The sequence below is a fragment of the Chaetodon auriga genome, chromosome 10, assembly GCF_051107435.1.
Source record: "Chaetodon auriga isolate fChaAug3 chromosome 10, fChaAug3.hap1, whole genome shotgun sequence".
NCBI lineage: Eukaryota > Metazoa > Chordata > Actinopteri > Chaetodontiformes > Chaetodontidae > Chaetodon > Chaetodon auriga.
Window position 1 is genome coordinate 26,365,107 of NC_135083.1, and position 27,580 is coordinate 26,392,686.

General features: G+C 41.4%; 1 protein-coding gene across 1 annotated transcript; it reads left to right on the forward strand.

Moving 5' to 3' along the window:
- The first annotated feature begins 24 nt into the window (after positions 1-24).
- mthfr (methylenetetrahydrofolate reductase (NAD(P)H)) lies at positions 25-16,640 on the forward strand. The gene is made up of 12 exons (XM_076740712.1): positions 25-158; positions 777-1,038; positions 1,424-1,662; positions 2,278-2,388; positions 2,477-2,670; positions 7,120-7,370; positions 10,688-10,822; positions 11,019-11,199; positions 11,694-11,876; positions 11,982-12,083; positions 12,180-12,299; positions 13,798-16,640. Exons 2-12 carry the CDS (start codon positions 791-793, stop codon positions 14,017-14,019), a joined length of 1,986 nt encoding a protein of 661 aa, XP_076596827.1. The 5' UTR covers positions 25-158; positions 777-790; the 3' UTR covers positions 14,020-16,640.
- Positions 16,641-27,580: the final 10,940 nt, after the last annotated feature.

The following is a 27,580-nucleotide window of genomic DNA, read 5'->3' on the forward strand; positions in this document are numbered from 1 at the left end:
ATTTTCCCTTGTGATGTAAATGCAGCACAGGCTCGTTGGCACAACCCACGCTGCGTTGGATACCAGAGGACTACCCGTGTGCATTTCCTTTGCCTTATCAGTTAATGTGTCGACTTGGATGGGAAACAGTGTTACACAAAGACGAACGGCTGGGGGAGGTGGGAGAAGCAATAGTTGCTTAATTTACCCTACGTAAAGAGAACGTTCCTGTTGTGGTACTTCTGTTTTTAATGTAACGTTAATACTCCAAAGGCTAACATTGCTCGTGAGTCACGTAGCTGTCAAGCTAGCAGGCTTTAAATAGGTGCTTGCTGCTACCATAGTTTTCACCTGGATGTACGCGTGTATGAGTGTTACCTGGTATAAAACGAGCGGCTCGTGTCACTGTGTTTGGCACGTTATCGAAAACATCAAGTACAAATCACTCATGATTTGCTACTTTAATCCTTGCTGTAGAGGGGCCGAGTAGGTTTTGGTGTGGGGGGCCCTTTTGTGGGTCCCTGGTGGGTTGTATGCATAAGCCTGCAGGCAGAACTTTAAAAGTGTAACTTGGACTTTCATTATCCCGTAGTGCTATGGATTTATACTGATTATTGTTTGCCATTTTTTTCATGGTGTCTGAGGTTGTGTCTTGCCAAAAAAGCAATAGTATGTAATAAGATGTTGAACAGGGTTTGGTGTGACTTTTCCCCATGCTGGCAAAGTAGGCCTGTAGCTAAATATTTCCAATCACCGAACAGAGTTGGACATATTTGTTGTGTATTGTTTTCTTTCAGTTTAATCTGCCATCATGGTGAACCAGGTTCAGCCCGGGGACAGTAGTTGGCAGTCATGCAAGAGTGACTCCAGTGGGGCCAGCAACAGCAGTGGGGAGAGCTCCAAGGAGAGCTCTAGGTGTTCCACACCAGTGCTAGATGCAGACCGGTCGGACAGGCTACGGGACAAGATGCGGAGGAGGATGGAGTCTGGAGATCGCTGGTTCTCGCTGGAATTCTTTCCTCCCCGCACAGCCAGTGGGGCTGTCAACCTCATCTCAAGGCATGTGAAATCAAACTGGAAAATACAGGAAATACAGTGTACTTAGAATTGATCTACAAAGCCCATATAGTGTAAAAGCTGTACACAAGGACATGGTCAAATAATTTTTGAAAAGATATAATTTGTTATTTCCAAAATAAATCAGCAAAAAACTCCACATCTGCCTAGTTCAACAATCAACGAGTACTTTTAAGCAGCTTTTCCTAATCCATAGTTTGCTTCTATGTCAGTGACCCATTTTGACTTGGCCGGTGTTCTAGAAAAGAGGGTGGAAGATCAGTATCATGGTTCATCAACATAGCATTATCTGTAGCAACTCAAGCATTTTATATATTGTTACCAAACAACAGTTGGACAATTTCTATTTGACCTAATTTTTCCTCAGATTTGACCGTATGGGCTCTGGAGGGCCCTTGTTCATTGACATTACCTGGCATCCGGCAGGGGACCCAGGCTCAGACAAGGAAACGTCATCCATGATGATTGCCAGCACAGCAGTCAACTATTGTGGCCTGGAGAGCATTCTCCATCTGACCTGCTGCAACCAGACCAAAGAGACGATTACTGGTTATCTGGGTAAAGCAAAGCACTTGGGTCTCAAGAACATCATGGCACTAAGGGGAGGTGAGAAAGGTGGCATTTGTTTACATTCACAGTTGTAGGAGTGGTGGTACCATGTAAAACACTCCTCCTGTGATTCTGAGTGGTTGAAATTATTATGAATGAAGAAGTAAATGTGTGCTCCGTTGTTTATCCAGTAGCTTGTTCAGTGTGTGGACTATTTAACCTTTTGTTTACAGGCTTTTTAGATACTAACTGCATTGAAATGGCACATAAGAGGGAAGGCATGTACCTGATCTGTGGATAATGTATGTATGTTTATATAAAAGTCATACTGTGAAAATAAAGCTTTGACAGGAAAGTCATAAAATTTCAACTTTATTCTACAGTGTTGGATATGTTTTTCCATCACAGCGGCCTTAACCTGTTGAATTGAATCTCTTAGCTGCTGTTTAATTTCGTTTTGCTGTCCAGACTTTCTGAAATCAATGTGGATACAATCTTGACATAACAAAACACGGATTTGGCCTAGCAGTAAGAACAAGGCCTCTTCCTTACAAATCTGATTTAAGAAACAAATCTGTTTTGCCGGCAGACTGCATAGAGCCTTTGAGTATAGCCTAAGAAATCATAACATATGGCTGCCAGCTGATGTGTGATATTCTGATATCTCCACAGACCCAGTGGGAGCAGACTGGGAGGAAGAGGAAGGAGGCTTCAACTACGCCATCGACCTTGTTAAACATATCCGATCGGAGTTTGATGATTACTTTGACATTTGTGTTGCTGGTATGTTTTGTGCCTCCATATCGGTAGTAGTCAGTTCAAGTGGAATTCCTTTTGCAGTATAGTGATTTGAATAAGTTTGTGTATATAGGATACCCCACAGGCCATCCTGAGGCAGAGAGTTATGAGGAGGATCTCAGACACCTTAAGGAGAAGGTGGATGCTGGAGGAGATTTTGTCATCACCCAGCTGTTCTTCAGGGCAGAGACTTTCCTCAAGTTTCTGGATGACTGTCGGGCCATTGGCATTACATGTCCCATCCTACCTGGAATCTTCCCAATTCAGGTAACTCACTGTGGCTTCCAAGAACAAGAATACTGTTGTTATTATCATGAACATATCACAGGCTGATTTTTGATGAGCTCATGCTTGGAAACCAGTCTTACAACTTCATGAAGCAGTAGGTCCGGTCTTAATTTTGTATTGGCCTTTTCACACACACACACACACACACGCACATACACACTACAGTACCATAGGGATCACATGTTTTATTAAAGACTAGTACCTCTACTTTACTAATAAAGTGAAATAAAGAGTACTAAAAAGAACATACTAAATACAGAAAATAATGCTAAGAAATTATGTATTAGTAGGGTAACAGTACGATATTTACATCCATTAAGTCCCTCAGAGCAGCTTTTCATGTGAATATCCACTGATTGAGGAAAGGCTAAACAGGGTTCTTTGTTTTTGTGAATGCAGTGAACTTTGTTGAAAAGTTTTGTCAGTAGTCTGTTTTTAAGGAGTTCACTCTGCTCCTGCTCTAGGATTTTATTTTGGTTGCCTTTTACTGCTACTTTGCCCTGCTATGTTTCATTGGACTCACCAGGGTTTGATTCAGAAGGGAGGTCAACTAATACATTTGCTGGGCTGATATAATATTAGCTATATTAGCTTCGTCAGTATTGGTGTATATGTTGGCTGATGAATCACAGGAAATCAAACTGAAATATCGATAACCAGATAGTTTCTGGTGAGCACTACATAATTTCCTGCACAAGATAAGGCTGGGTGATCAATCTTGATAGGGGATCACGATTAAAATTACATTTATGATTGTGGACAGCAGTGTAACTTCAGAGCAAAGCCTACAGGGAATGACATACTATCACAGAATATACTTTACTGGAGTCAACAATGCACATTATCCATAAGTGCAATAAATGGAAGACTGTATGATCAATTTATCAAACCCCTTTTGCATAAGCAAAACACAAACTTGCAGAAATGTGATGCCAGAGGTGAGAGCACTCGCGAACAGAAATAACTGATGAAAAGGAAAAGGAAATAACTGAAAGGAACTAAATTTGGTCTGAATGACCAGTTTCCACATGATATAAGTGAATGCTGCCAAGTACCCAATCCTGAATGACTGCAGGAGAAACAGCAAGTGAGTGTCCCTGGTGTCGGATAAACTACATTGACAGCCAACTCCTTTGAAACACAAAATTCACAAAATTACCCTGTGGCTCTTGCACCATGGGCATAACGATCAACATAATGTACCTGTAAACCTCTCCCTTAACCCGAGTTGTATTTATATTGTTTGATTCTTTTTTTCTCTTTTCACGCCACGCTTATCTATGCACCAGCTCTGCTCACTACATACATGCACACAAGACTATACACTCAGACTGCTGTCCCACATACAAACAAAAACACACACTTTTAGCTTCATATCTCCTCATCCTTCTCCTCATTCTGGCAGACGCACAGACACGCGCACACACTCTAGTCTAATAAATCTAACAGAGGCTTGCTCTAACATACTAACATAACATAGATACTCAATAACTTAGAATAAGCATTCATTTGTGGACTAGAAGGACAAAAATCTTGAATGGTCCTATTAAATGAAAAACAGACATTTGCTTCAAGGGATTCATTTTATCTAATTCAGAAATGTATAACCTCAAATCTCAACAGTTCAGTCATGTACTGCATCTATCAATGACAAAAAATTCACAATTGGCTACCTATTAGGTCCCAACAGTGACTCTACATTACAAGAACCAACAAATATGATAATTGAACTGAAAGTCAACTAAACTATTAAAACAATACATGAGAGATTTTGGTTTTGGTGACAGTTTGAGAGTGAAGAACCCATCATCCAGAGGATATTCTTATTTCTCCCTCAATCACTCTCCTGATTCAGACTTCTATTTGTTCAGTAACACACTTGTAATCAAGGTTTCTTAGACCATCATATGTCTAATCATTATTAATGGCCATGCACCAGTGTCCCTCACCTTAAACATTGCATCTGCTACCAAACATTCTCCCCGCTGGTGTTTCAGTACCTCATTCCTTAAAGATTCTCATTTTGCTGCCTTTATACAGAGTACACATCCCTTATGGAATTGAATGACTCAACAGAAATTTCATCCTTAATACTATGGGAAACAGTAAGGTGGCAAATACAGGCCAGATAATATCATTTTCAACTAACAAAAATATAAGGAACATGAACTAGAAAAGCAACTGCAACCATAGATTAAGCAATTTACAGGCATGTACTCAAACTATTTTAAAGAACAAATGCAAATGAGTTACAAAATGCCAAATTCCAACTTGACGAAATTAAAATTCTTCAACATCTTAAATAGGATAATTTTGGAATTGGCAGTATGTCAGGCAAATATTAAGCTAATCTGTTACAACACAAAAAAAGAATAGCTCCAACCATAAAGAATACAGCAGGCAAAGCCACCAATAACCAAAAGAAATAAATACAATTTCCATTTAATGTTCAGAATGTATACTATTTGAACATTGAACCTGACCCAACAGAGATACAGTCCCTCCTTAACAACCTGGACCTACCTAAATTGTCTAAGCAAGACAAGTGCTTCGACGCTTTAGACATGGCATTGACATCAGATGAACTCTACTCCTTAGCCTTATTAGGGCTTATTCCATTAGCCGAATAATAAATGACGTGGACCTGATGGCTTCCCTCCTTAACTGAAACACCTTTGGTGCATAATATTCCCACTATTTTACACACTAACTTCAGAAATACAAAAAACAGCACAGATTTCCTTTGCACATAAATACATCCATCAAATCTGTCCTACTCAAACACAACAAAGATCCGACTCAACCTTCCATCTACCATCATCTGTCACTAATAAGCACTGACTTAATAATTTCAAAAGCCCTAGCCATCAGATTAATAACAACCATGTCCAGGTTGTATCAAAAACAGACATGCTTCAGATAATGTACAAAGGCTATTAAACCTTATTAATCTCACACAGCAAACTTAAATCATCATGATTATTGTATGAGACACAGAAAAAGTATTCAACCAAGTTAATTGGACTTAACTTGCACTACACAAATCTGGCCTTTGGGAGTCATTCAGCCATTGGATAAGGACATTATACACCTCACCCAAAGCCATTGTCACCACAAATGGTATCACATCAAAGAGTTCCACATTGCATTGGGGCGCCAGGTAAGGATACCCAGTCCCTCCGTCATTGTTTGCTATCATCATAAAGCCACTTGGTGCAGCTGTATGTCAGAACATTGCCATTGAAAGAGTTATTACCACAATTCTCCAATATAAAAGTAACCTCTATGCTGATGATATTTAATTGTTCCAGCAAGACTCCTTACTTTCATGAGAAGAAACCTCTAACCTCAGTAACACCTTCTCTAAAATCTCTAATTACACAAACTGGAACAAGTCCACCATACTCCCACTCTCAGAGGATGCCTGGGATTCTGGAGAACAGAACTTATCGCTACCACTTCTCACTGGTCAGAGTAGATAATTGGGTAGTGACATCTCCCGCAGTCTGTCAGAGATGTTTCATCTTAACTCCATTCCATTGTCCATTGGATGAATTACAGCTGTCAAAATGAAAATACTCTCCCATATTAATTACTTTTTTTGAGTGCTGCCTGTCACACCAACAGATAAATGGTTCAGATCTGTTGACTCTTTCATTACACATTTCTGCTGGGAAAAATAAATAAGTAAACTATCCACTTTACAAAAAAAATAAGGTGGCCTAGGGACTCCAAACTTCTACTACCTGGCAAACCAAATACAAAACCTTTTTTAATGAATTGATCAAACCAATCTAAGGAAGTTGTTGACAGAAATGGGAACAATCAAAGTGATGAGGCACACATTAAGATGGTCTGCAAAATATTCAATCAGTTGATGCTTACCAAACAGGAAACGCTAATACGTTAATAAATTCTATATATATACACACACACATACACACACACACACACACACACACACACACATATATATACACATACATACATACACACACACACACACACACACACACACACACACACACACACAAACACATATATAGGTGAACCAATGAACCCTCTGGTATTTTCAAACTTCGGTCATTATTTTCATACTCTTAAAACTGGCAGCACTATTAAACTATATATTGTGGTAAATATCTATTGATCAGTATGGAAAAAATTGTGACAAGTTTTTTTTTGCCATATCACTCAGCCCTAGCACAAGATACCTGAAAGTTTTACCCCACAGACCACATATCAAGCTTTTGTGCAGAAGAAACTGTGCTCACCACAAACCTTTGCTCATGTCTTGAAAGGCTTCATAGATTGAAAATGGAGTGAAGCCAAAGTTGTATCTGCAGCCAACATATGTTTCTGTTAGGATAAAATTTCAAACAAACCATCCACTGGGCTAAAGCTGAACTTTAACTAGTTTGTCTCCAGGGGTACCAGTCTCTGCGCCAGCTTGTGAAGCTGTCAAAGCTTGAGATACCAGAGGAGATCACCAAAGTCATTGAGCCCATCAAAGACAATGATGCTGCTATCCGCAACTACGGAATTCATCAGGCCGTGGAGATGTGCCGTGTGCTGCTGGACAGTGGCAAGGTACCAGGCCTCCATTTCTACACGCTGAATCGAGAAGTCGCCACCATGGAAGTGCTCCGACAGCTAGGCCTGTGGATAGAAGACCCCAGGTCAGTTATCTCTCTGCCTGCTTAATATTGTACAACATCAGTTCCCTCTCAGTCATTTGTGTCCTGTTCAAATATGCTTCAGATATTCTAGTAGAGGATAGACATACTTCCACAGTATTTCCAAGATAAACCTATATAATATTTACACACAATAGATATAATAGATATATTGTTTTTCCACTATCGCATATCACATTGCACATGTATGTATATCACAGTATGGCCAATGTACACTAAATCCTAAATCTATGTTGAATATCAAATTGATATACAATACGATATACTTTATTGTCCCCATGGGGAAATTTGTTTTGGACTCGTTGGCTGCGCACAACATGCCTCCACAGTGTGATAAAACAAACAACATAATGAATTGCACATAGTCAACATTGCACATTACAGTGCTCTTTCCCACTTTAGACAAAACCATCATGTTTAAAGATGAACATTTTGTGAAATAATAATGTGATCATTGTGTGTAGCACTTTGAGATTCCTTGGAATGAAAAGTGAGTTATAAATAAAATGTATTATTATTATCATATTGTCACTGTAGGTGCTATATGTTGAGATATTTATGTTTATGTTTGTGTTGGCATCAGCTGTCAGTTTGACATCTTTCACGCATGTCACGGGGGGTGTGGTTAAGGAGCAGTGATTGAGTGATTGAATGATTGGGCATATATTCACCCATTCACCGCGGCGGCTGCATGGAGAAGGGGGTGAGTAGGGAGAGCGTATTTTTTGTTGACCACTTAATCTAACCACAAACTAAGTATTTAAACACCTGGCCTTGCTTTGCCTTACTTTGCCTGTTTGTTCGGCGTTGGAAATAAATACGGACACACTCGGAAAATATGGAAGTGGCTTTGTCGTTTGTGCAGCGAGTCAGCAGTGCAATGCTCCCTCACTTAGCCTCTCAGTGACTCCGCCTTTTGTTTGGAGTCACTATAGTCACGATTCAGCTCCAGTCAGTAAACAATAACACTGGATCATTAACCCTGGCTTTTAAGTCCCACATACACAGCTCCAATTTGTATTCAGTTCAGTTGCCAGTCCTAACTAATGCTGCAGCTTAAATCTGCAACAAGCAAGATTGTTTCAGGCTTACTGAGCAAAACATGAAAGAACCACTTCCAGACCAGGCAGCTATGGAGGAAAAAATGCATTTCCTGTAACAGCCAGGTGGATAAAATAGCACAAGTACAATAGAGCAGAGTGATGTCATTTAAAACAAGTAGAATGACTTTGCATGTTGATCTGTCACACGAGAAATTAGGGGCACAGGATTCAGGAAATGATTCAATTTGATTTTGATTCTTGGGATCACAATTCAATTCAAAATCCATTCACAATTCAAAACAATTATGATTTAAAATCAATTTTTTTCTTGATTCAAAATCAATTCTCAATTCAGTGTATTCACAGATTTTGTTCTAGATTTGCTGTTTTGAGGTGCTTTTCTCATTTGACTGTGGTAGACACTTTGACACATCTCAAGGGAAAAAAAGTCATATTGAATCAAATGTAAATGTTTACTACTCAGTGTCAACCCTGAGTAAGATCTATTTTCCTTCAGTCCAAAAGGTAAATGAATACTCAGTTCAAAAAGAAAAATTATTGCAAAGATAAACTGCAAAGTGCAAACCTTTAATTAAAAAATTTAATTTCAAACTTCACATTGCAAATTCATGTCATAATTTAAAATGATGCTTCAAATAACAAAATTAAACAAACAATAGCTGCCTGCTACATTTAGATGCAAACTAAACTTATCTATGGACTCAAATTTTCAAATAGAATAAAGCATAACAATTTTAGCCACAGGGCTCCCTCTGAAACACTTCTTTCTTTTCCTGGTCTTTCACATGCAATAAGTCAGGAACACACAGTAACACAAACTGGGCACATCATACTTCCTAACATCAGAAGTGGCCAAATAATATAGCAGACAAGTTGCAACAAGGATTTGGGAAAACAATAACAGTCGTGACACAGGCAGTTTTAGAGCTCTCAGTGGAATGAGGTTGATGGTGGGTGCAAAACACTTAACATATTTTAAGTTGCCCAACTGTGTAGCAGCTACCATGTTAGTGTTATCAGTAACTAGTACCACATTGGTGGTTGCGAGCCCCTATTCCAGTGTGACATTAGTGCCACTCTAACTGCTTTCTTCAAGGCCTCTTTGATATTTTCTTTTATTTCTTAGAAAAGCTGAGGGACCACTTTCTCAGTAAATATAGTACATCTAGGCTCAATTCTGTGCCTCATGTACTTAAAGCCTTCATTATCAGCAACGCTGCAGGGATACAGATGTTGTTTTTTTTGCCCACTCCAAGTTGATTGAAAGTTTTGAATGTTGTTGCAGAGTGCATTGGTTTACTGGTGTGGTGCTACTGGGAGTTGTTCCAAATCTGTCTCTGGATGATAGCGTATCACGTGCGTCCTCAAGTTTGTCGTGTTTCCAAAACACTTCACCTTCCCTTTGCAAAGCTTGCATATTGCATCAGTCTTTTCAAGTGCATTATTGCCTTCAAGACTATAAAATCCAAAGTATGTCCAAATGATTGCCTTCACTGGCGATGGGTTGTGTTTGCTTTTCTCTAAAGTACTCCCAGGCAGGCACTTCACTTCCTTCTTGCTCATGCCAAGGAAGTGGGCTTGGGTGGAAACCAGCACGGCATCATCACACCACCTATGAGATTTAGCCAGTAAACATATGTCAGAAAAAATGGAAAACGGCATCGTCACCAGACTGAAAAATGTGTATCAATTTCTTTGTGCACTCCTACTGGGAATACAGTAAATGTTTACAGTTCAATCAGAGTTCCACTGTGGCTATAAAACATGACATTTACAGCTGCTAGAAAACACATTTTCACAGTACTCCTCTGGACATCAACAGTGCAAACAGTGTTTATGTTGAAGGTTACATGTTTTTGAGATTATTTATTAAAAAAAACACACACTGATTTAAAACATAGCGTCTGTTTATTAATGCATATTTATAGGTTTGTATTATTGCAATTGTTTTTGTATTATACTGTTGTGTTTTGTTTTTGTAACTTTTACTGTTTTGCAATGATTTCATCAAATCATGTTAGATATGCTGCTCTCCATCCTGAATGTTGCATATGATTGGTTGTTACAAGCCCCACCTCTGATGTGTGCAATCTCATAATTAATTATCCAGGATCAAGACAGCCTGAGAAGATTCAGCGTGTTTTGTGAACCAGGCCCCTGTATTTTGTTTGGACCAGACTTATGATTTTGAATTACAATGGCAGACAGCGTTTCAGAGCTTGTTTTCTTTACCAGGCGGCCTCTTCCCTGGGCAGTTAGTGCCCATCCCAAAAGGAAGGTAGAAGATGTTCGACCCATCTTCTGGGCATCCAGGCCCAAGAGTTACATCTACAGAACCCAGGACTGGGACGAGTTCCCCAACGGCAGATGGTCAGCTCAGTTACACATGAACAGATTTTACATGACAAAACTTGAATGTTAGTTTCCTCATTAGTGCATTTTATTTAGTGAATAATTGTCAAATTATTATCAACAGGTTTTAACATAGTTAATTTGGATGAGACAAAGTTTTGTAAATTGGTGTGAAGGATACTGTCAAAAGATTAAACAGTGTTTATGTCTTCAGGGGGAACTCCTCATCACCAGCTTTTGGTGAGTTAAATGACTACTACCTGTTCTACTTGAAGAGCAAGTCATCTAAAGATGCACTGCTGCAGATGTGGGGTGAGGAGCTGATGAATGAAGAGAGCGTCTATGAGGTCTTCACCTGCTACATCACAGGCCAACCAAACTGCAGTGGACACAAGGTAGGCAAGGTGGAACAGTGAATATTGTTTCTACAATTGTGATGACTGATAACCTTCCTCACATGAAACTGTTGAAATATGTTTGCCTTGTGATGTTTTCTGTTTGGTTATTGGAACACAGTATAGTTTCCTAATCTCAGATAAAGTTGCTTAGTGTGCTCTTACCTTAGAATAAAGGCACCATGAGTAGAGATCTGAAACTGTGATCAGCACTACGATTGGTTAAGGAGATTTAGCATTACATTTTCTGACACATTTCAGTTCAGTTGTCAGTCTTACTTAAAGGAACACTTCTGCATTTTCAACAAGTGCTGGTGGGTGTATTTTTGAACTTTGGATAGAGCCAGGTTAACCAGCTAGGTTAACCACGTCATAACATAATGCACAGACATGGGACTGATATCCATCTGAACATCTCACTCTCAGGAAGACTCTAATCAAATATAAGACAATATACCATGTTGATCATAGTCTAAGGTTCCCCCTACTCCTAGGTGATGTGTTTGCCATGGAACGATGAGCCTCTGGCCCCAGAGACCAACCTGTTGAAAGATGAGCTGGAGAAGGTCAACAGACGAGGAGTCCTCACCATCAACTCCCAGCCCAACATCAACGGCAAACCTTCCACAGACCCTATCGTAGGCTGGGGACCTGCAGGAGGCTACGTGTTTCAGAAGGTAGGAACACTTTTTCTGTTGTTTGTGTCCTCGGCTCAAGTGGTTTTGGAGTGGGGTGTTTTTGTCTGATATGTCGCCACAATCCTCTTGTGTTAAATCGAACAGGCCTACCTGGAGTTCTTCACCTCCAGTGAAAATGTGACTGCTCTCCTCAAAGTACTGAAAAAGTATGAGCCCCGCGTCAACTACCACATTGTTAATGTGCATGTAAGTTTGAACAGAAAGCACTTCTGTGTCATTCTGTGTTAGTGTGTGAGTATGCAGTATATATGATCAATATGTGACAAACAATATTGTGTACAGGGCCGTAACCTGACAAACGCTCCTGACATGCAGCCTAACGCTGTGACATGGGGGATCTTTCCTGGCAGGGAGATTGTTCAGCCTACAGTAGCGGACCCAGTCAGCTTTATGTATTGGAAGGTAAGATAGACCAGCTAATGTGCTCGAATTAAGGAATGTTCAGCCTTGTTCAGGTTGCTTGTTTTTGCAGGAAAAAAAGCTCCAAAGTTGAAGGGGGGTCATGAACATTTAGCAAAAATGAGTGACATTAAAAATTAATTTGTGTGTGAATGTAGTACTGATTGTTTACTCCCCAACTGATGAAAGTAACTCAAAAATGTACAATCTTTCCATCCTGATGAGTGATAACGGCATGCATTTGTGATACTGAGTGGAGCTACTATACATTGCATGCATACATACTGTGGTTGATATAAAATGACTTGCACTGTGAGACTTTGAAAAAGAGTAGAGATGAAGCAATTCATCCTTTTTATTCGTCTCTTGTTTACATATGCAAATTTATATTTTGCAACAATATGATGGAAAACTTCTTCATAGCTTAGATCTTATATTTACCAATAACACATATCTGACAGATGTGCTATTGGTAAGACATCTCTGTCAGACTCTAAATAAACACAGGTGTTGTTTAAAAGAAATGTTTATACTAAATAAAATGTCTGGTTATTTGACACGTAGCTGTCTGACATCATTTGGTCATTTCTATCCAATCACATCTTTTTACATTCTACAGTATAACAGCATATATTGTGCCACATATCCAAGCAGTGATGGCGTTATAAAGCCTCTGGGCTGTAGAGCAGCTCTCTGTGGAGAAGTCTGTCCAACTCACCTGTCTACTCCCCACTATTACTACCCATCTGAACTTACAATATGTACCCTAATAAGGGCAACCTATCTCTCAAATATTATATTTTCTCTTTGATTTGAATAAAAAATAAACATCTAATGTTAAATTTGAGCTGTAGTAATTAAATGAATATATCACCATTAAGCAGATAGCATCCATGTTTTAGTCTCTTGAGTTATTCACTACACCAGGTGCTGTAAGACCAAAAAGAGTTTGATTTATTGCGTCAGAAAGTGTTGATTGTTGCAAATGTCAATTTCAGCAATATTGTACAATTGTAAAGTTTGACTCAAAAGTTATTATTGTTAAGTGTTTCAGAATATTTGTCTGAACACCATCTCCTCACCTTTGAAGTACCGTGTCAGAATCAGAATCAGCTTTCTTGACCAAGTATGTGTACACATACAAAGAATTTGACTCTGGTTTAAACATTGCGCTGCTGCATTGCAAAAACTCTGCATTGTTGGCCAGTCAGTGGATAAGCACAGATGTGAGGGATTTTCTTGGTTAAGAAAGTTGAGAAATGCTTTTACTCCCAGTCCTAACACAAAGACCGATTCTGTCACTCTGGTGGGGTCCTGCTCCCTACTCACACCTTTGTGTATTTTGCCTGTGTTATGAAAAGGTTGGTGTGTTGAGAGATAACAGGGATATGTGGTTGATGTGATAAATAAAAAAACACAAGCAACAAAATGTTTTCAGAAGCACATTGTGTTTGCTTACTAGATGTTCCCCTCACCAAACCTGCCCCCTTTTTTTCCTCAGGATGAAGCCTTTGCCTTGTGGATCGAGCAGTGGGCCAAACTCTATGAAGACGAATCTCCTTCACGGATGATTATCAAATATATCCATGACAACTACTTTCTGGTCAATCTGGTAGACAATGACTTTCCTTTGGACAACTGTCTGTGGCAGGTCATTGATGATATGTTTGAGCTACTCGATGCACCTCCAGTGCCACTCAACATTGGAGCAGTCCCTGAATGAAAGAATTTTTAGGGGAAGAAAGTGGAACTGTTAGTATTTTATGCACTGTCTAAAAAGCTGCTATTTACAATACAGAGCTTAAGTAAGAAGTGCACTTCACAGTATTTTTTAGACTTTTTATACTTTTTTAATTTTTTTTTTATCTTTTGTCTTTTTGAGTGAATGGAAAATATGTTGGAAAATGAAACTATTTTCTCACCTAAGCTAGATCCAGAGCTTTGTAGGAAACATCTTTGACCTCTTTTTTACCTCCATGATGAGTAGCTTCATCTTCTGGAGCACTCCCAGCTTCTAAATTATGCTTGTTCTCATACAGGTTTTGGGTTCAGTCACCTTGTCTCTAAGAGTTTCCCTCTGGACAGATGTCACTGAAAAAACAAGGAAAATTAATTGTGAACATGCTCTATACTTTTAAAGTGTTTTCAGCAAATGTTTTTATTTTCACGGAAATATTTCAAATGCAATATTTGAATTAGATTTTAAAGTGATTTTTAATGATGTCTACTGATAGAGACATGTATGGATGAAACTTCTTTTTAATCTCGTGATGCTATGACAAGTTAGTCAGATGTGTGAGCTATTGATGACTATTGTACCACAGACCACTGCTATACTTTCTACGTACTGCCTTAACATGTTTTAAGTGTGCATCATATTTGTTTGGTTCTGCCTGCTTTCTAAAGCTCAGTGAATAGTTCATCCGTAACGAGTAACCTGGTAAGTGTGTGTTACCTAGTCATCAAGTCAAGAGCATCCAGCACCTTTATTTATTACTCATGAATGTGGAAAATAGCTATAGTTACAATGATATTATTAGGTGTTCAGGCTAAAGTACCACCATTACATAACTCCAGGCCCTAAGACACAGGAAGGGATTTTCCACATATTTACTAACTAACCTCGTAACAACAAATCCTTGCCACAGAACAATGAAAGAGGTGGTGGCGATAAGTCTAACCACTACACACACTGGTAGCCTTACCTTAACCTGAAGCTGTCAACCATACCACCAACACCAGACAGACAGGACTTGCCTTTGCCACATAGACGTACAACCCTACAGGCAACATCATCTATAACAGTACCTGAACAGTTATTACAGAAATGTTTATAAGTTAAAGTATGTCATAAACACAATAAGGAGCAATAGAAAACATCCTAACTGGGAACATATTGGTTTGGGATGTGTATGGCGCAGGACAGGAGAGCCCTGCAGTAGGTGATTAAAACTACCCAGAACATAACTGGTACCCATTTACCAAGTTTCATTGATATTTATGAGATGAGGTGCCTGCCCAGAGCCCAGTGAATATTAAAAGATATTATCCACCATAGCCACAGCCTGTTCATCTTGCTGCTGTCTGGCAAGTGCTACAGATGTAGCGATCTATATTCCCAGGATCCTATATTTACAGTGTTCTTTGTTCCCCCAGTTCAGTATTCTGTTAGCACACTTTAATTCTCCCATTGTGTTTGGGTCAAACCCCTAGCCCTTGGAACATATGACCCTTTGGCATGTTCCCATTATGTGTCATGTTAAATCTGGGGAACTTAGGAACCTGGGAACATAGGAATGACTCTGAAGTATCCCCTGCCATACCACCATAGACTACATTTATGACTTATTTAATCATCCATTTATATGATTTTTGCTTTGTGAGTAGCGTAAGGGACTACAACTACATTCAAGTTGTAGTACATTCTACAACTGTGTTGTTCCCTGTGTTGTAGAATGATAATTAAATGTACCTTGTAAGCCATGCAAGCAGCTACTTTATGACTGTGTGAGATTGTACTAAGGCACAGTGGTGCTAAATGTTAGGGACAGCATTCTAATATGCCAATGTTTAGCACATATAATGTTAACAAGATTGGCATCTTCAATGTGAGCATGCTAACATTTGCAAATTAGCATTAAACACAAAGTGCAGCTTGATGGGAATGGCATTAGTTCTACAGGTATTTGGTCATCAACCAAAGCATTGCACACATTAAAATGTTAACCTGATGATGGCACTGGATTAAATTTCATGACAATCCATAGTTGAGATATTACAGTAAAAGCCATATAGCTGCAAACTCACTGCCTTTTGGCAAAAAAGAGGACAAGTCTGGGGACCACAAATGTCCGTAAAATATGTCATAGCAATTCTTTCAGTAGTTGGTGACACACTATGTATGCATAGCAAATTCATGTCCATTTGTCAAGTGTGAACTGAAAATCCTGATTACAAAAAAATTGGGACGCTGTAAAATATACAGAAAAACGTAATGTAGTTTGCAAACAAGTGTTCCTGAGCCCATGTAGTAAGTTCCCTTAATGCATTCACGTGTTTTACAAAGTGATGAACCTTACATCATCCTTGTTTGTGAATGACTAAACCTTTCAAGGATGCCTTTCACACCCAGTCATGATAGTAACATATTGCCAATCACCCTCTTGTGGAATGCTCCAGACTGGTGTTTTTGAGCATTCTACACTTTTTCCAGTCTTTTGTTGCCCCTGTCCCAACTTGTTTGAAATGTATTCTTGTCAACAAATTTAGAATTAGCCTATATTTACAAAAATCAATGAAGTTGGTGAAGCAAAACTATTTCTACTGTTTAAGTTGAGTATATATAAAAAATAAATAAATAAATTGAAAGGATAGAAAATTATCATGTTCTGTTTTATGTTTTACACAGCATCCCAGCCTCATTGGAATCAGGATTGTACATGAGGTCATAGATAAACAGTGTAGAAGGTGCAAGCAGGATTCTGATCCCCCAGCATTACTCTTGTCATGCAATAGACTATATTGCCAAAAGTATTGGCTCACCTGCCTTGACTCGCATATGAATTTAAGTGACATCGCATCCTTAATTCACAGGGTTTAATATGACGTTGCTCCACCTTTTGCAGCTATAACAGCTTCAATTCTTCTGGGAAGGCTTTCCACAAGGTTTAGGAGTGTGTTTATGTCATGTCATGTTTCTCACACATGATCTCCAACACTGACATAAAACTCTGATTTATGTTTTAAACCAGTTTGACACACAGAAAGACCAACTGTTTAAGACGATTGTTTAAGATATCATATTCAGTCATATTAAACGCTGCACTCAAAGAGTACAAGAACTGAGACATTATATTCATCGGAATGTATTTTTGTTATAGACAGTCATGGAATCTGTCAAATGTCAGAATTTGTCATTTGACCTCTTTTTAAACTTTAGTAGAGCATCAGTATTTAAGGCGCATGACATGGTGTCGTTTTCAACCATGTCATTTTAAGAGCAGTCGTAGCTGTGTGACTCAAATGATCTCATGACATAACTTTACTTAAGCCTTGCCATTTCTGAATCTCCTTTGAACCAAGTCAATTAAGATTAGGCTGGCATCAAAAACAGGCAGTGATGGTCAGAAATAGGAAATTCAATACTGAAACCTTATCAATGATTAACTCTATTGTTATTAACAAATGAGTGGCTTCGTTTACATGCGAGGTGAGCTCAAAGCTGTCCAATAAATTCACAAGCTCCATAGCTTTGGGGTCATGAAGCTCTAGCAAGTTCATTCAGGAAGACTGTTCTTTTGCATGCTTAAGCCGTGGAAGATTATCCAATTTCACCTGATTGGTGCTCTAAGGCTTAGAGCACCTAGCCTTAGAGCACTAAGAGCACTGAATTAAGATATCAGCTGTTCTCATCAGCTAGTCACATCTATCCAATGGCAGAGAGACACACTTTCACCATTAGCCATTAGCATCATCGAGCTGCCGTCTTTTTAAATATGATTCTCTCTCTGCCTTAGTTCTTTCATGATGCTGTTATATGCACCTCTGTACCTTCCCATCACAGGCCAGTCCTCGCAGATCTTCGGCTTTATCTTTTCATCATCCTCATCAGCTGATCGGTCAGAGTCACCAGCAAAAACCACCACCAGTGTCTGAACTCCATGGGGGGATTTATCTTCCTGCTGTTCAGGGCAACACCCCTTGATTACAAAATCTCCCTGTGGAGTCTAAATGCCAAAGACTTTCACTGTTCACCTGGACAGCTTGGGAGTGCTGTGTGCCTGCTTCTGCAGTTTTAATAGGTTGATTCTGCATGGTCATAGTTGGTCATCACAGTTACAAGATGTAGCAGCAATAAATGGTTGTTTAAAAATAATTTTGTTACAGGCTTGCAAAATGGACCCAAATGCAAGACACACACAGGCTTCAGGTAAGTTAAAGAAGATTTATTAAAGAGAAACAAGGAAATTGAGTTGGAGATGTGAGGAGCTGGCATGGGCAGAGGAAATGAAGGAAAGACATGGAATGCAAGAATGCATACTGGGGTAATAATCTGTTAATCAGGCAAAGAGTGAAGTAGAGCTGGGGTTCAAGCACTGCCAGGTTGGTGAACTGATGGACAGCAGATGAAGACTTTCAGCAGGTGTGCCACATCAGTAGGGATCCAGGAGCTGGGAGGTATCTATCACATTTCCACTCCATTTTAGATAAATCAGGCCTAGTTCCATATGACGAGTGCCTTGACAGCTACTTTCCTCATTGAAACTCACATGAAACTCCTCTTCCCTGGAGGCATAATAGGAAACATGTTCACTGAATTTGATGAATTCAACATTACTGTTTATCAGTGATGAGTAATGAGAAGCGTAAATTCTGAAGGACTATGAGTTCATAGTTTGAGTCGAGTATAGAGGCTGTATTCACTGGTTGTGTCTCTGTTTTTCTTACGGTTGCTTTTTAAAATAAACAGCCAGGTTGTAAACTGTCATTTCTGCTGTTCACAAACTGACCTCTTTGGCTATCACAGCTGTGTCTCTGCGCTGGCCAGAGCAGACATGTTGGGCATCCACAGGATGGGTTGCCACCACGCTGATTTAGGTGGCAGCAAGGTGCGATTTGTTTTGAGAGCAGACCAGGGAAGATGCCAACTGCAGTTGTGCCGAATGACCAGGCAGACTGGCCAGTGCCACAGCCACCAAATACCAGTCCATGCTATCTTAAAACCAGTAAAAGGACTGTATTTGTATAGCACTTTTCTACTCTGAAGACACTTTTACAAAACACTTTTACAACTCAAGTCTGCATTCACCCGTTCGCGCACACAGTCATATGGCAGCTAAGCCACCTGCTCATTATGAACAATATCCACTCACACAGCGTATGGCACACTGATGGCATTCCTTATCTTATCTGAGGATACTTCGGCATGTGGACTGCCGAGGCCAGATTGAACTACTGACCTTCTGATAGGTGGACAACCGCTCTACCTCCTGAGCCAAGGCTGGGGAACAATAGTCTTTATGGTGGGGGGGAAGAAGGAGGAAAGAAGGGGAAGAAGACGGAAGGATTTTCATGGATATTACACAGTTTGACAAAGATGGACTGTACGAGATGACAACTGTCTGGCCACTGGGCAGGGGATCCTGTTGCTTCCAAGACACAATGTGTCATGCTCTCCACACCTGGTGTAAATTCAGGTTTCTTTTTGGAATACCTGAAGCGCCCTGTTGTCAGCCGCACCTGGTGTCATGCAGCATATGCCACTCGCTGCTGGTATAAGTAAAAGAGATCAAAATCAAAATGCACAACATCACAGACATAAAAATAACACATCTATCAGAGTGTAACTTGTCACAAAAAGATGGACCAGTTGTTGCTCAAGTGCTGCTGGGGCTATGACAGGTGGCCCAGATGGACCAGCAGAGGACAGGGTGGCTGGGAGGGTGGTTGAGAAAGGAAGGCCAGAGTGCATTCCAATTTCTCTTCTGCACCAACATCCTCTAGCATCTCTTCAGTCATTTCCGACTCAGGATTTACATCCTGCAGGGCCCTTCCTGTCTGGCGGTATAGGTAGTCCGTACCTATTAGCTCCCCTGGGACAGATGTGAGAATAGACAGAGGAACATTAGCTTTCAACAAATTCATTCAACAAGATTTTATTTTATTTTATTTTATTTTATGGCTAAGGAAAAAAAGAAACTTATTATGATAGAAAGCTAAATCTCACCAGTGTAAACAGTGAGTGGGTCGCTGAAAAGAGGGCACAAGCTTCCTTCCAAGGACCTTGACACTATGGTTGTTGACACACTGTACGAGGTTCCCTGAGTAGCACAGCAGGGAGGGAGGCTTGACTGCAAGGGATGCAGCTTCTAGGTCCTGGTTCCATCTGTCCAGATATTCCAGGAGGTACAGCTGGAAATTCAGGCTGTTGGCACTTGTTCCTTAAGATAGTACCAATGTGAGCAATAACTGAAGTTTAATTTATGGAAGAAGAGGAAGAAGATGGAGAAGAAGAAGAAGAAGAAGAAGAAGAAGAAGAAGCAAAATGAAAAGTTACACTATAAATATATGATCTTGCTGATGTGATGACCCTCCCTGTTTGCTTGCTTTCTCTCTCTCTCCTCTGACATCAGTAGGCTCGTCAGTGGCATTCGCACCACCTGGACTCTTGGAGGCTGTGGGCCTACAACACTCTCTTGGAGCTCAGATGCTGGTTCTCCCCCCTTCCTGCGACAGCTCCCGGTTTTTGTTTGACCTTTTTGTTTCTTTATTCCACCTCACAACACACACACATACTTCTACACACATGCACTCACTTACACCACTGATCTTACAGACCACACACGCCATGATTAGATTAGGTTGCCTTTATTTATGTTATCTTTCTTTAAATAAATACTTTGTTTGTAGGTTTTTTGTGTGTATCTCCCTCTTGGCCATGCGGCTGACACTGATTAATAGTGATTCATACAGACCTGGAATGACCTGTTCAGATACAAGTGGAATTATCTACTTGTCTCCTCTCATCCACTTTGTGCAGTGCAGTGCCAGTTCGTCTTTGGACATGTGCTGATCCACTAGTTTACCTGTGCAACCCAATAAGGGTTGGCTAAACTTGAGTTAGACTCAGTTAACAACCTGACAATGCCACCTTGGGAATTTCACCCAGGGAATACATCATATTATTAATTATTACTTTGACCACACAGGTTCACACAGTGAATTTACATGAATCGTGGCAGTAATTAATAATAGCAACAGTATCGACATGCACCATGACGGTAACGTTATGCCATGATAGTAATGCGTAATATCAATCAATAATAACTTAAGAACAGCTTATTAAAAAATAATGCTAACCCCTTGAATAATCATCTGTGTCTTTTGTGATTGCAATTGATGCCACTGACAAAGGACGGAAACGGCGAGACGCGATTAGCTAGGGGGAGAATGGAAAGGGGGACAGGAGATTGGACGAGGGTAGCTAGTCTCTCGGTCCCCAGGCACCACTACAGCCACACACACACACACAGTACATTTGTCTGGATACAAAGAAAAGATTTAAGAATTCTCAGGGTATTTTAGTGTCAGATGAAAATGTTAGTATAACACCTTTAGGACTATGGTAATTCTCATTTTAAGCATGAATTTACTCAGAACCAGTAATAAATTCTCAATAACAAGTCAAAATACCTTATTTCGATAATTAAGGAACAAAATGCTTGAAGCAAGTGAAATACTCGAATACAAAAACTGTCTGGTAACTAGAACTATCTCGACTTTCAAAGGAATAATTTGTCTTGATTTAAGATATTTCATCTTAGATTTCAGTTTTTGCAGTGTAAAGTTCAACTAAAGGAGCAATGTGACTTCTTACTCAAGCATGGTTGAACCTGGAACAACAGTAAACCTTTTTAATGCAGATCAGAAACAGAATAGCCTATAAAACAGGGGTCTCTGTCACGATCCTACAGACCTGTTTTCTCCCAGTGTGTTCTTTTTTCCTTTTCTTTTATTGTTGCCTGTGTGTTCTCCCCTGTCTGTCTAGCTGGGTGTTCACTTACACCCAGTCAGCTACACCTCCTCAGGTGCTCACCTGACGTGCATGATCTTGATTAGGCACAGAATAAAAGGAGAGAACTCTCTCCTACCTGTTGCTGGATTGTCCCGAATCCCTGGCGGTGTCTTTGTTCATTCATTGTGAGTACTGCGCTACGCTATCTCCTCTCCTCATTAGTTGCTAATGTTAATTGTTTTTTGGACTGCCGCTGAACATCCAGGCTTGTCACAAGGGAGCTACTTCAAGTATTACACACACAAAAAAGTAAAAAAAAAAAAAAAAATGTTCAACTTTTCGAACAACTGTACTTCTCAGCCTGCGATCGGCTGGCGACCGGTTCAGGGTGTACCCTGCCTCTCGCCCATTGCTAGCTGGGATAGGCTCCAGCCCCCCGCAACCCCGAAAGGGATATGCGGGTATAGAAGATGAATGAATGAATGAATGAATGAACGTACTTCTCAGCATGAACTATTCCACTATCATTTTTGGCTTTTCTTGCTAAATGCTGCCAGACACCTGAGAGCGCTTCCTCTCAGACAGCTGGGCCACATTTGCTCTGAGGGAGGTGGCAGTTGAAACCCTCAGTGTGGCTTGAAGGCAAGACATCACTAAGTTTGGACCTATTCTTTGATGCATATCAATATTTGCAACTTGAAGCTGTAGGAATTAGATGACTTATTAATCCCAGGAATCAGTCTATGTATTATACAAGATTTTTGTGGCCCTTTCTCGCAAAGGTGAGGGAGAGGACAAAAGGACATTCGATGAGGGAAACAGGATGAGGGGGGCAATTTAGGGTGCAATTCATTGTACCTGAGGAATATATGGTAAAGTATAAACCTTAGGAAACATGTTGAATGCATTCCTCAAATGGTCATTGTTTTGGGGGAATGATTTACCAACACCAGGTACATGTGACAACCAGTTTTCCTTTTGTTGCTGGACAGTATAAAAGCCAATACATTGTGGAGATCTGCAGAGAACACTTTGCATGAATCTTCTTTCCATGATGCAACGATCAACAGGGAGGCTTTCCCTTACACAGCATGCAGTCTTTCAGAAACTGACCTTCAGTGAACAGCTTTCCCGCTTTGGCGATCATCTCACTCTCAACATAACTTGCTTCAAGTGCTGCATTGGCCTCCTTTCTTGCTCTTTGGAAGAAATTTTGTTACGTTGACAGCCCTTTCTTTAGCTGTGCAGCTTGTCGTGTCCGCTCATCTCCCTGGTACTTTGCATATTACTCCACATGTTCAGTTGAATAATGTCACTTGAGGTTAGACTGCTTAAGCACGGTAGCGTGCCAAATGTTTGGTTTTCATGTGGTGATTATGCTGCGTTCAAGGGTCAAGTTGGAAATCGGATATTTTTTTCCCCAGTCCTGACACCGAACCGGGCCTTAAATGCAGTGGCAGTCGTGGGCGGGGGCCCCGACGACCCAAACACTGGACAACGACTCTGGCTATGGGGACATGGAATGTCACCTCGCTGGGGGGGAAAGAGCCGGAGCTAGTGCGGGAGGTTGAGCAGTACCGACTAGAGATAGTCAGGCTCACCCCCACGCACAGTTCGGGCTCTGGAACCCAACTCCTTGAGAGAGGCTGGACTCTCTTCTACTCTGGAGTTGCCGGCGGTGAGAGGCAGGGTCGCTACCCTGCGCCATCGGGTCGGGGACAGGTCTCTCACTGTTGTTTCGGCCTATGGGCCGGGGGACTTCAATGCCCACGTGGGTAGCGACAGTGATACCTGGAGGGGTGTGATTGGGAGGAACGGCCTCCCCGATCTGAACCCGAGTGGTGTTCTGTTGTTGGACTTCTGTGCTAGTCATAGTTCGTCAATAACGAACACCATGTTCAAGCATAAGGGTGTCCATCAGTGCACGTGGCACCAGGACACCCTAGGTCGGAGGTCAATGATCAACTTTGTAGTCGTATCATTTGACCTTCGGCGGTATGTCTTGGACACTCGGGTGAAGAGAGAGGCTGAGCTGTCAAGTGATCACCACCTGGTGGTGAGTTGGATCCGCTGGCCCTCTGCTGAGGGTTGTGCAGTCCCTGTACAACTGGAGCAGGAGCTTGGTCCGCATTGCCGGCAGTAAGTCGGACCTGTTCCCGGTGCATGTTGGACTCCGCCAGGGCTGCCCTTTGTCACCGGTTCTGTTCATTATTTTTATGGACAGAATTTCTAGGCGCAGCCAGGGACCGGACGGGGTTCGGTTCAGGAGCCGGCAGATTTCGTCTCTGCTTTTTGCGGATGATGTTGTCTTGTTGGCTCCATCGAGCCAGGACCTTCAGCGTGCACTGAGACGGTTCACAGCCAAGTGTGAAGCAGCTGGGACCTCCAAGTCCGAGGCCATGGTTCTCGACCAGAAAAAGGTGGCTTGCTCCCTCCGGGTTGGGGGAGAGATCCTGCCTCAAGTGGAGGAGTTTAAGTATCTTGGGATCTTGTTCACGAGTGAGGGAAGAATGGAGTGTGAGATCGGTGCAGTGGCAGCAGTAATGCAGTCGCTGTATCGGTCCGTCGTGGTGAAGAAGGAGCTGAGCCGAAAGGCGAAGCTCTCGATTTACTGGTCAATCTACATTCCTACCCTCACCTATGGTCATGAACTTTGGGTCATGACCAAAAGAACGAGTTCCCGGATACAAGCGGCTGAAATGAGTTTCCTCCGCAGGGTGGCGGGGCACTCCCTTAGAGATAGGGTGAGGAGCTCTGTCACCCGGGAGGAGCTCAGAGTAGAGTCGCTGCTCCTTCACATCAAGAGGAGTCAGCTGAGGTGGCTCGGGCATCTCTATCGGATGCCACCTGGACACCTCCCTAGGAAGGTGTTCCAGGCATGCCCCACCGGGAGGAGGCCCCGGGGAAGACCCAGGACACGCTGGAGTGACTATGTCGCGCGGCTGGCCTGGGAACGCCTCGGGGTCCCCCCAGATGAGCTGGAGAAAGTGTCTGGGGAGAGGGAAGTTTGGGCGTCCCTGCTTAGACTGCTGCCCCCGCGACCCAGCCCCGGATAAAGCGGGTGGAAATGGATGATTCTCATCCCAGCTGCTTCACACTCGGCTGCGAAAATGCCCCCAGCAAGAGTCAAGAGCTGGAGGTCATGGTTCGATGATGCCAAGAGGACCACATAATCCTCAAAAAGCAGAGACGAGATCCTCAGGTCACCAAAGCCGATACCTTCCACCACTCGGCTGCACCTAGGAACAGAAATGGTGACAAAGGTCAGCCTTGGCGGACCCCAACAGGTCCGACTTACTACCGGCTACACGGACCAGACTCACACTCCGTCGGTACAGGGACTGGATGGCCCCCCCTTGGGGGCAATCACGCCTCTGCAGGTCATGCTATCATTGCCCACGTGAGCGATGAGGTCCCCCAGCAGGACAATGGAGTCCCCAGTCAGGGCATTATCCAAGACCCATCCCAAGGACCCCCAAAAGGCAGGGTACTCTGCACTGCTGTTTGGTGCATTAGCACAAACAACATTCAAGACCCATTCCCCGACCCAAAAGTGCGGGGAAGCAACCCTTTCGTCTACCAGGGCAAACCCCAATGTACAGGGCAAGAGTCTGGGTGCTATCAGAAAGCCCACCCCTGCCCTCCCCCTCTCACCACAAGCAACTCCAGCATGAGAGAGAGTCCAACCTCTGCGGAGAACTTGGGTTCCAGAGCCGGCGCTATGAGTCGAGGTGAGCCCAACTATATCTAGTCAGTACCACTCTACCTCTTCCACTAGCTCCAGCTCCTTCCCCCCCAGAGAGGTGGCATTCCATGTGCCAAAAGCTAACAAAGCTAAGTATTTCAATAATTATTTAGACAGAATATTTGCTTTCTATAAATATGCTTTTGTATGAATGAGATGTTACATACAGGAATATAGTAAATATAGAAATGAAACTGTGAATATAGTATGCAAGAGGAACTTGGGGACTTAATAAGTTCAATGATTACAGAGATCATATACATAGACTACAATATACTGTATACCTGAATGCCTTACTGTGGATTCAGATTTTATGAAATGTACAGAAACGGCAGCAGTGGTTAAACTGTGGCATAGTGGTCTCGGCACATGAAACCATTATAATACCAAACTGTACATTTTATATTTTTACATATATTTACACACTGTTTTCTGTGCTGTCTAATGTAGATTAAACATATTAACGTGTAAAGGTGTTAATGATCTGACATCTGTCTGACATCTGTCAATCACTACTCACACACGTTGTGAACTGCCCCCTCCCTCCGCTCATGCTGCCGGCTGCCACTCAGTCAAACAGCTCTGTGAGCAGTGTCAGGAGGCTAGTGAAAGCTATGGTGGAGCAACAGCAGCATATATGGCTAAGGCAACAAATAACCATAAAACTAATATGGTGATTGTTACAGTAACACTCCGCAGCGCGTACAGTATGTTAGCGACTATGATGTAGCGGCTGGGCAGAGTAAGCTTGTTTCCGATGCTAAGGTCAACATTACTGGTTGTCACGGCAGCCGTGCAGACGCTGCAGGGAGGAGGGGCTTGGAGGCAGGGCATGAGTGCAGCAGAGAGGGAGGGAGAGTGACGTGGAACTTGTATTGGTTCAAATATTCAGGCTAAGTCTGCTCTCTTCTCGATCTTACCTACTGCAGCTTTAACCATAAACACTACTTGCCTTACTCTAACCCTTACCCTAGCATTAACCTAAAACTAACCTTACCCTAATAATTTTTCTCAACTCAAAAAATTAATGATTCATAATTATTTGATTTGATGATTTATGGGGACTTGCATTCTGTCCCCGTAAGGAATGTGAATCCCCAGATAATGTGACTGTCTAAACAGATTTACTGTATGTCCCCATAGCATGTGTAAAACACACCCACAAACACACACACACACACACACACACACACACACACACACAGTTGGTATCAAAAATTTTGAGAGACCAAGTCAGGAGTCAAATTTCCAGCCAAATGTAGTGCAAATTTTAATCATATTTTCAGAAATTCAGCAAAAGATTAACATGTGTTTCCACTCATGTTGTGTGAATATGGGTTAATTGGTTGACAAGCAGTATCTGGAGCTAATTCTCCAGTCAGTGCCATTAAACCATTGCTGAAAAAAAGGACACAACTGATGATGTCATTTAAGGATCTTGAGCTAAATGGAAATCATGGTAGAAATGTAAAATTACTGTTAATATCATGTATGAATTTGAGGAAGAGTATAGTCTTCTCATTGTTCCAAACAGAGCTGCTGTTTTCAATGCTTCACTGAAAGTGACCATGATGATGTTGAAGTCACATTTCATGGACGTCATCATTTATTCACCAACTCTTTGAACATGCAGTGTTTTCAGTCAGGTTCTTTTTTTAGGCAAAGTTGAATATACACATAAAACAGGTGGATGGAAATACACTTACTATTCTAACTTAATAATTATGACAAAGTTTAAAATGTCAAGTGAAATCTCATAATGATGCCCTAGAAAGTCAAAATAACACAGCAAAGATTTTCCATTACCTGTAAAACACCTTTATCATTGTTTACTCGTGCCAATGTTGCATCAGTCCTTACTGGTACTCTCTATTATTGTGATAATGTGATTACTTTTTCACAGTGAACTTGAAATGAATGAACAACCATATCATATGATTAGGTTGTTCATTTGGCTTAAAGACAGTGAATACTTATGATTAAGTACAGAGAAGATGAATAACAAGAATTCCCATTACATGGGCA

Bases quoted from the DNA above. Each gene is read 5' to 3' on its own strand.
- mthfr (XM_076740712.1), top strand. From the start codon at position 791: ATGGTGAACCAGGTTCAGCCCGGGGACAGTAGTTGGCAGTCATGCAAG. The intron at 11,200-11,693 runs GTAGGCAAGGTG...CCCTACTCCTAG, and splicing joins CAAACTGCAGTGGACACAAG to GTGATGTGTTTGCCATGGAA. The intron at 12,300-13,797 runs GTAAGATAGACC...TTTTTTCCTCAG, and splicing joins TCAGCTTTATGTATTGGAAG to GATGAAGCCTTTGCCTTGTG.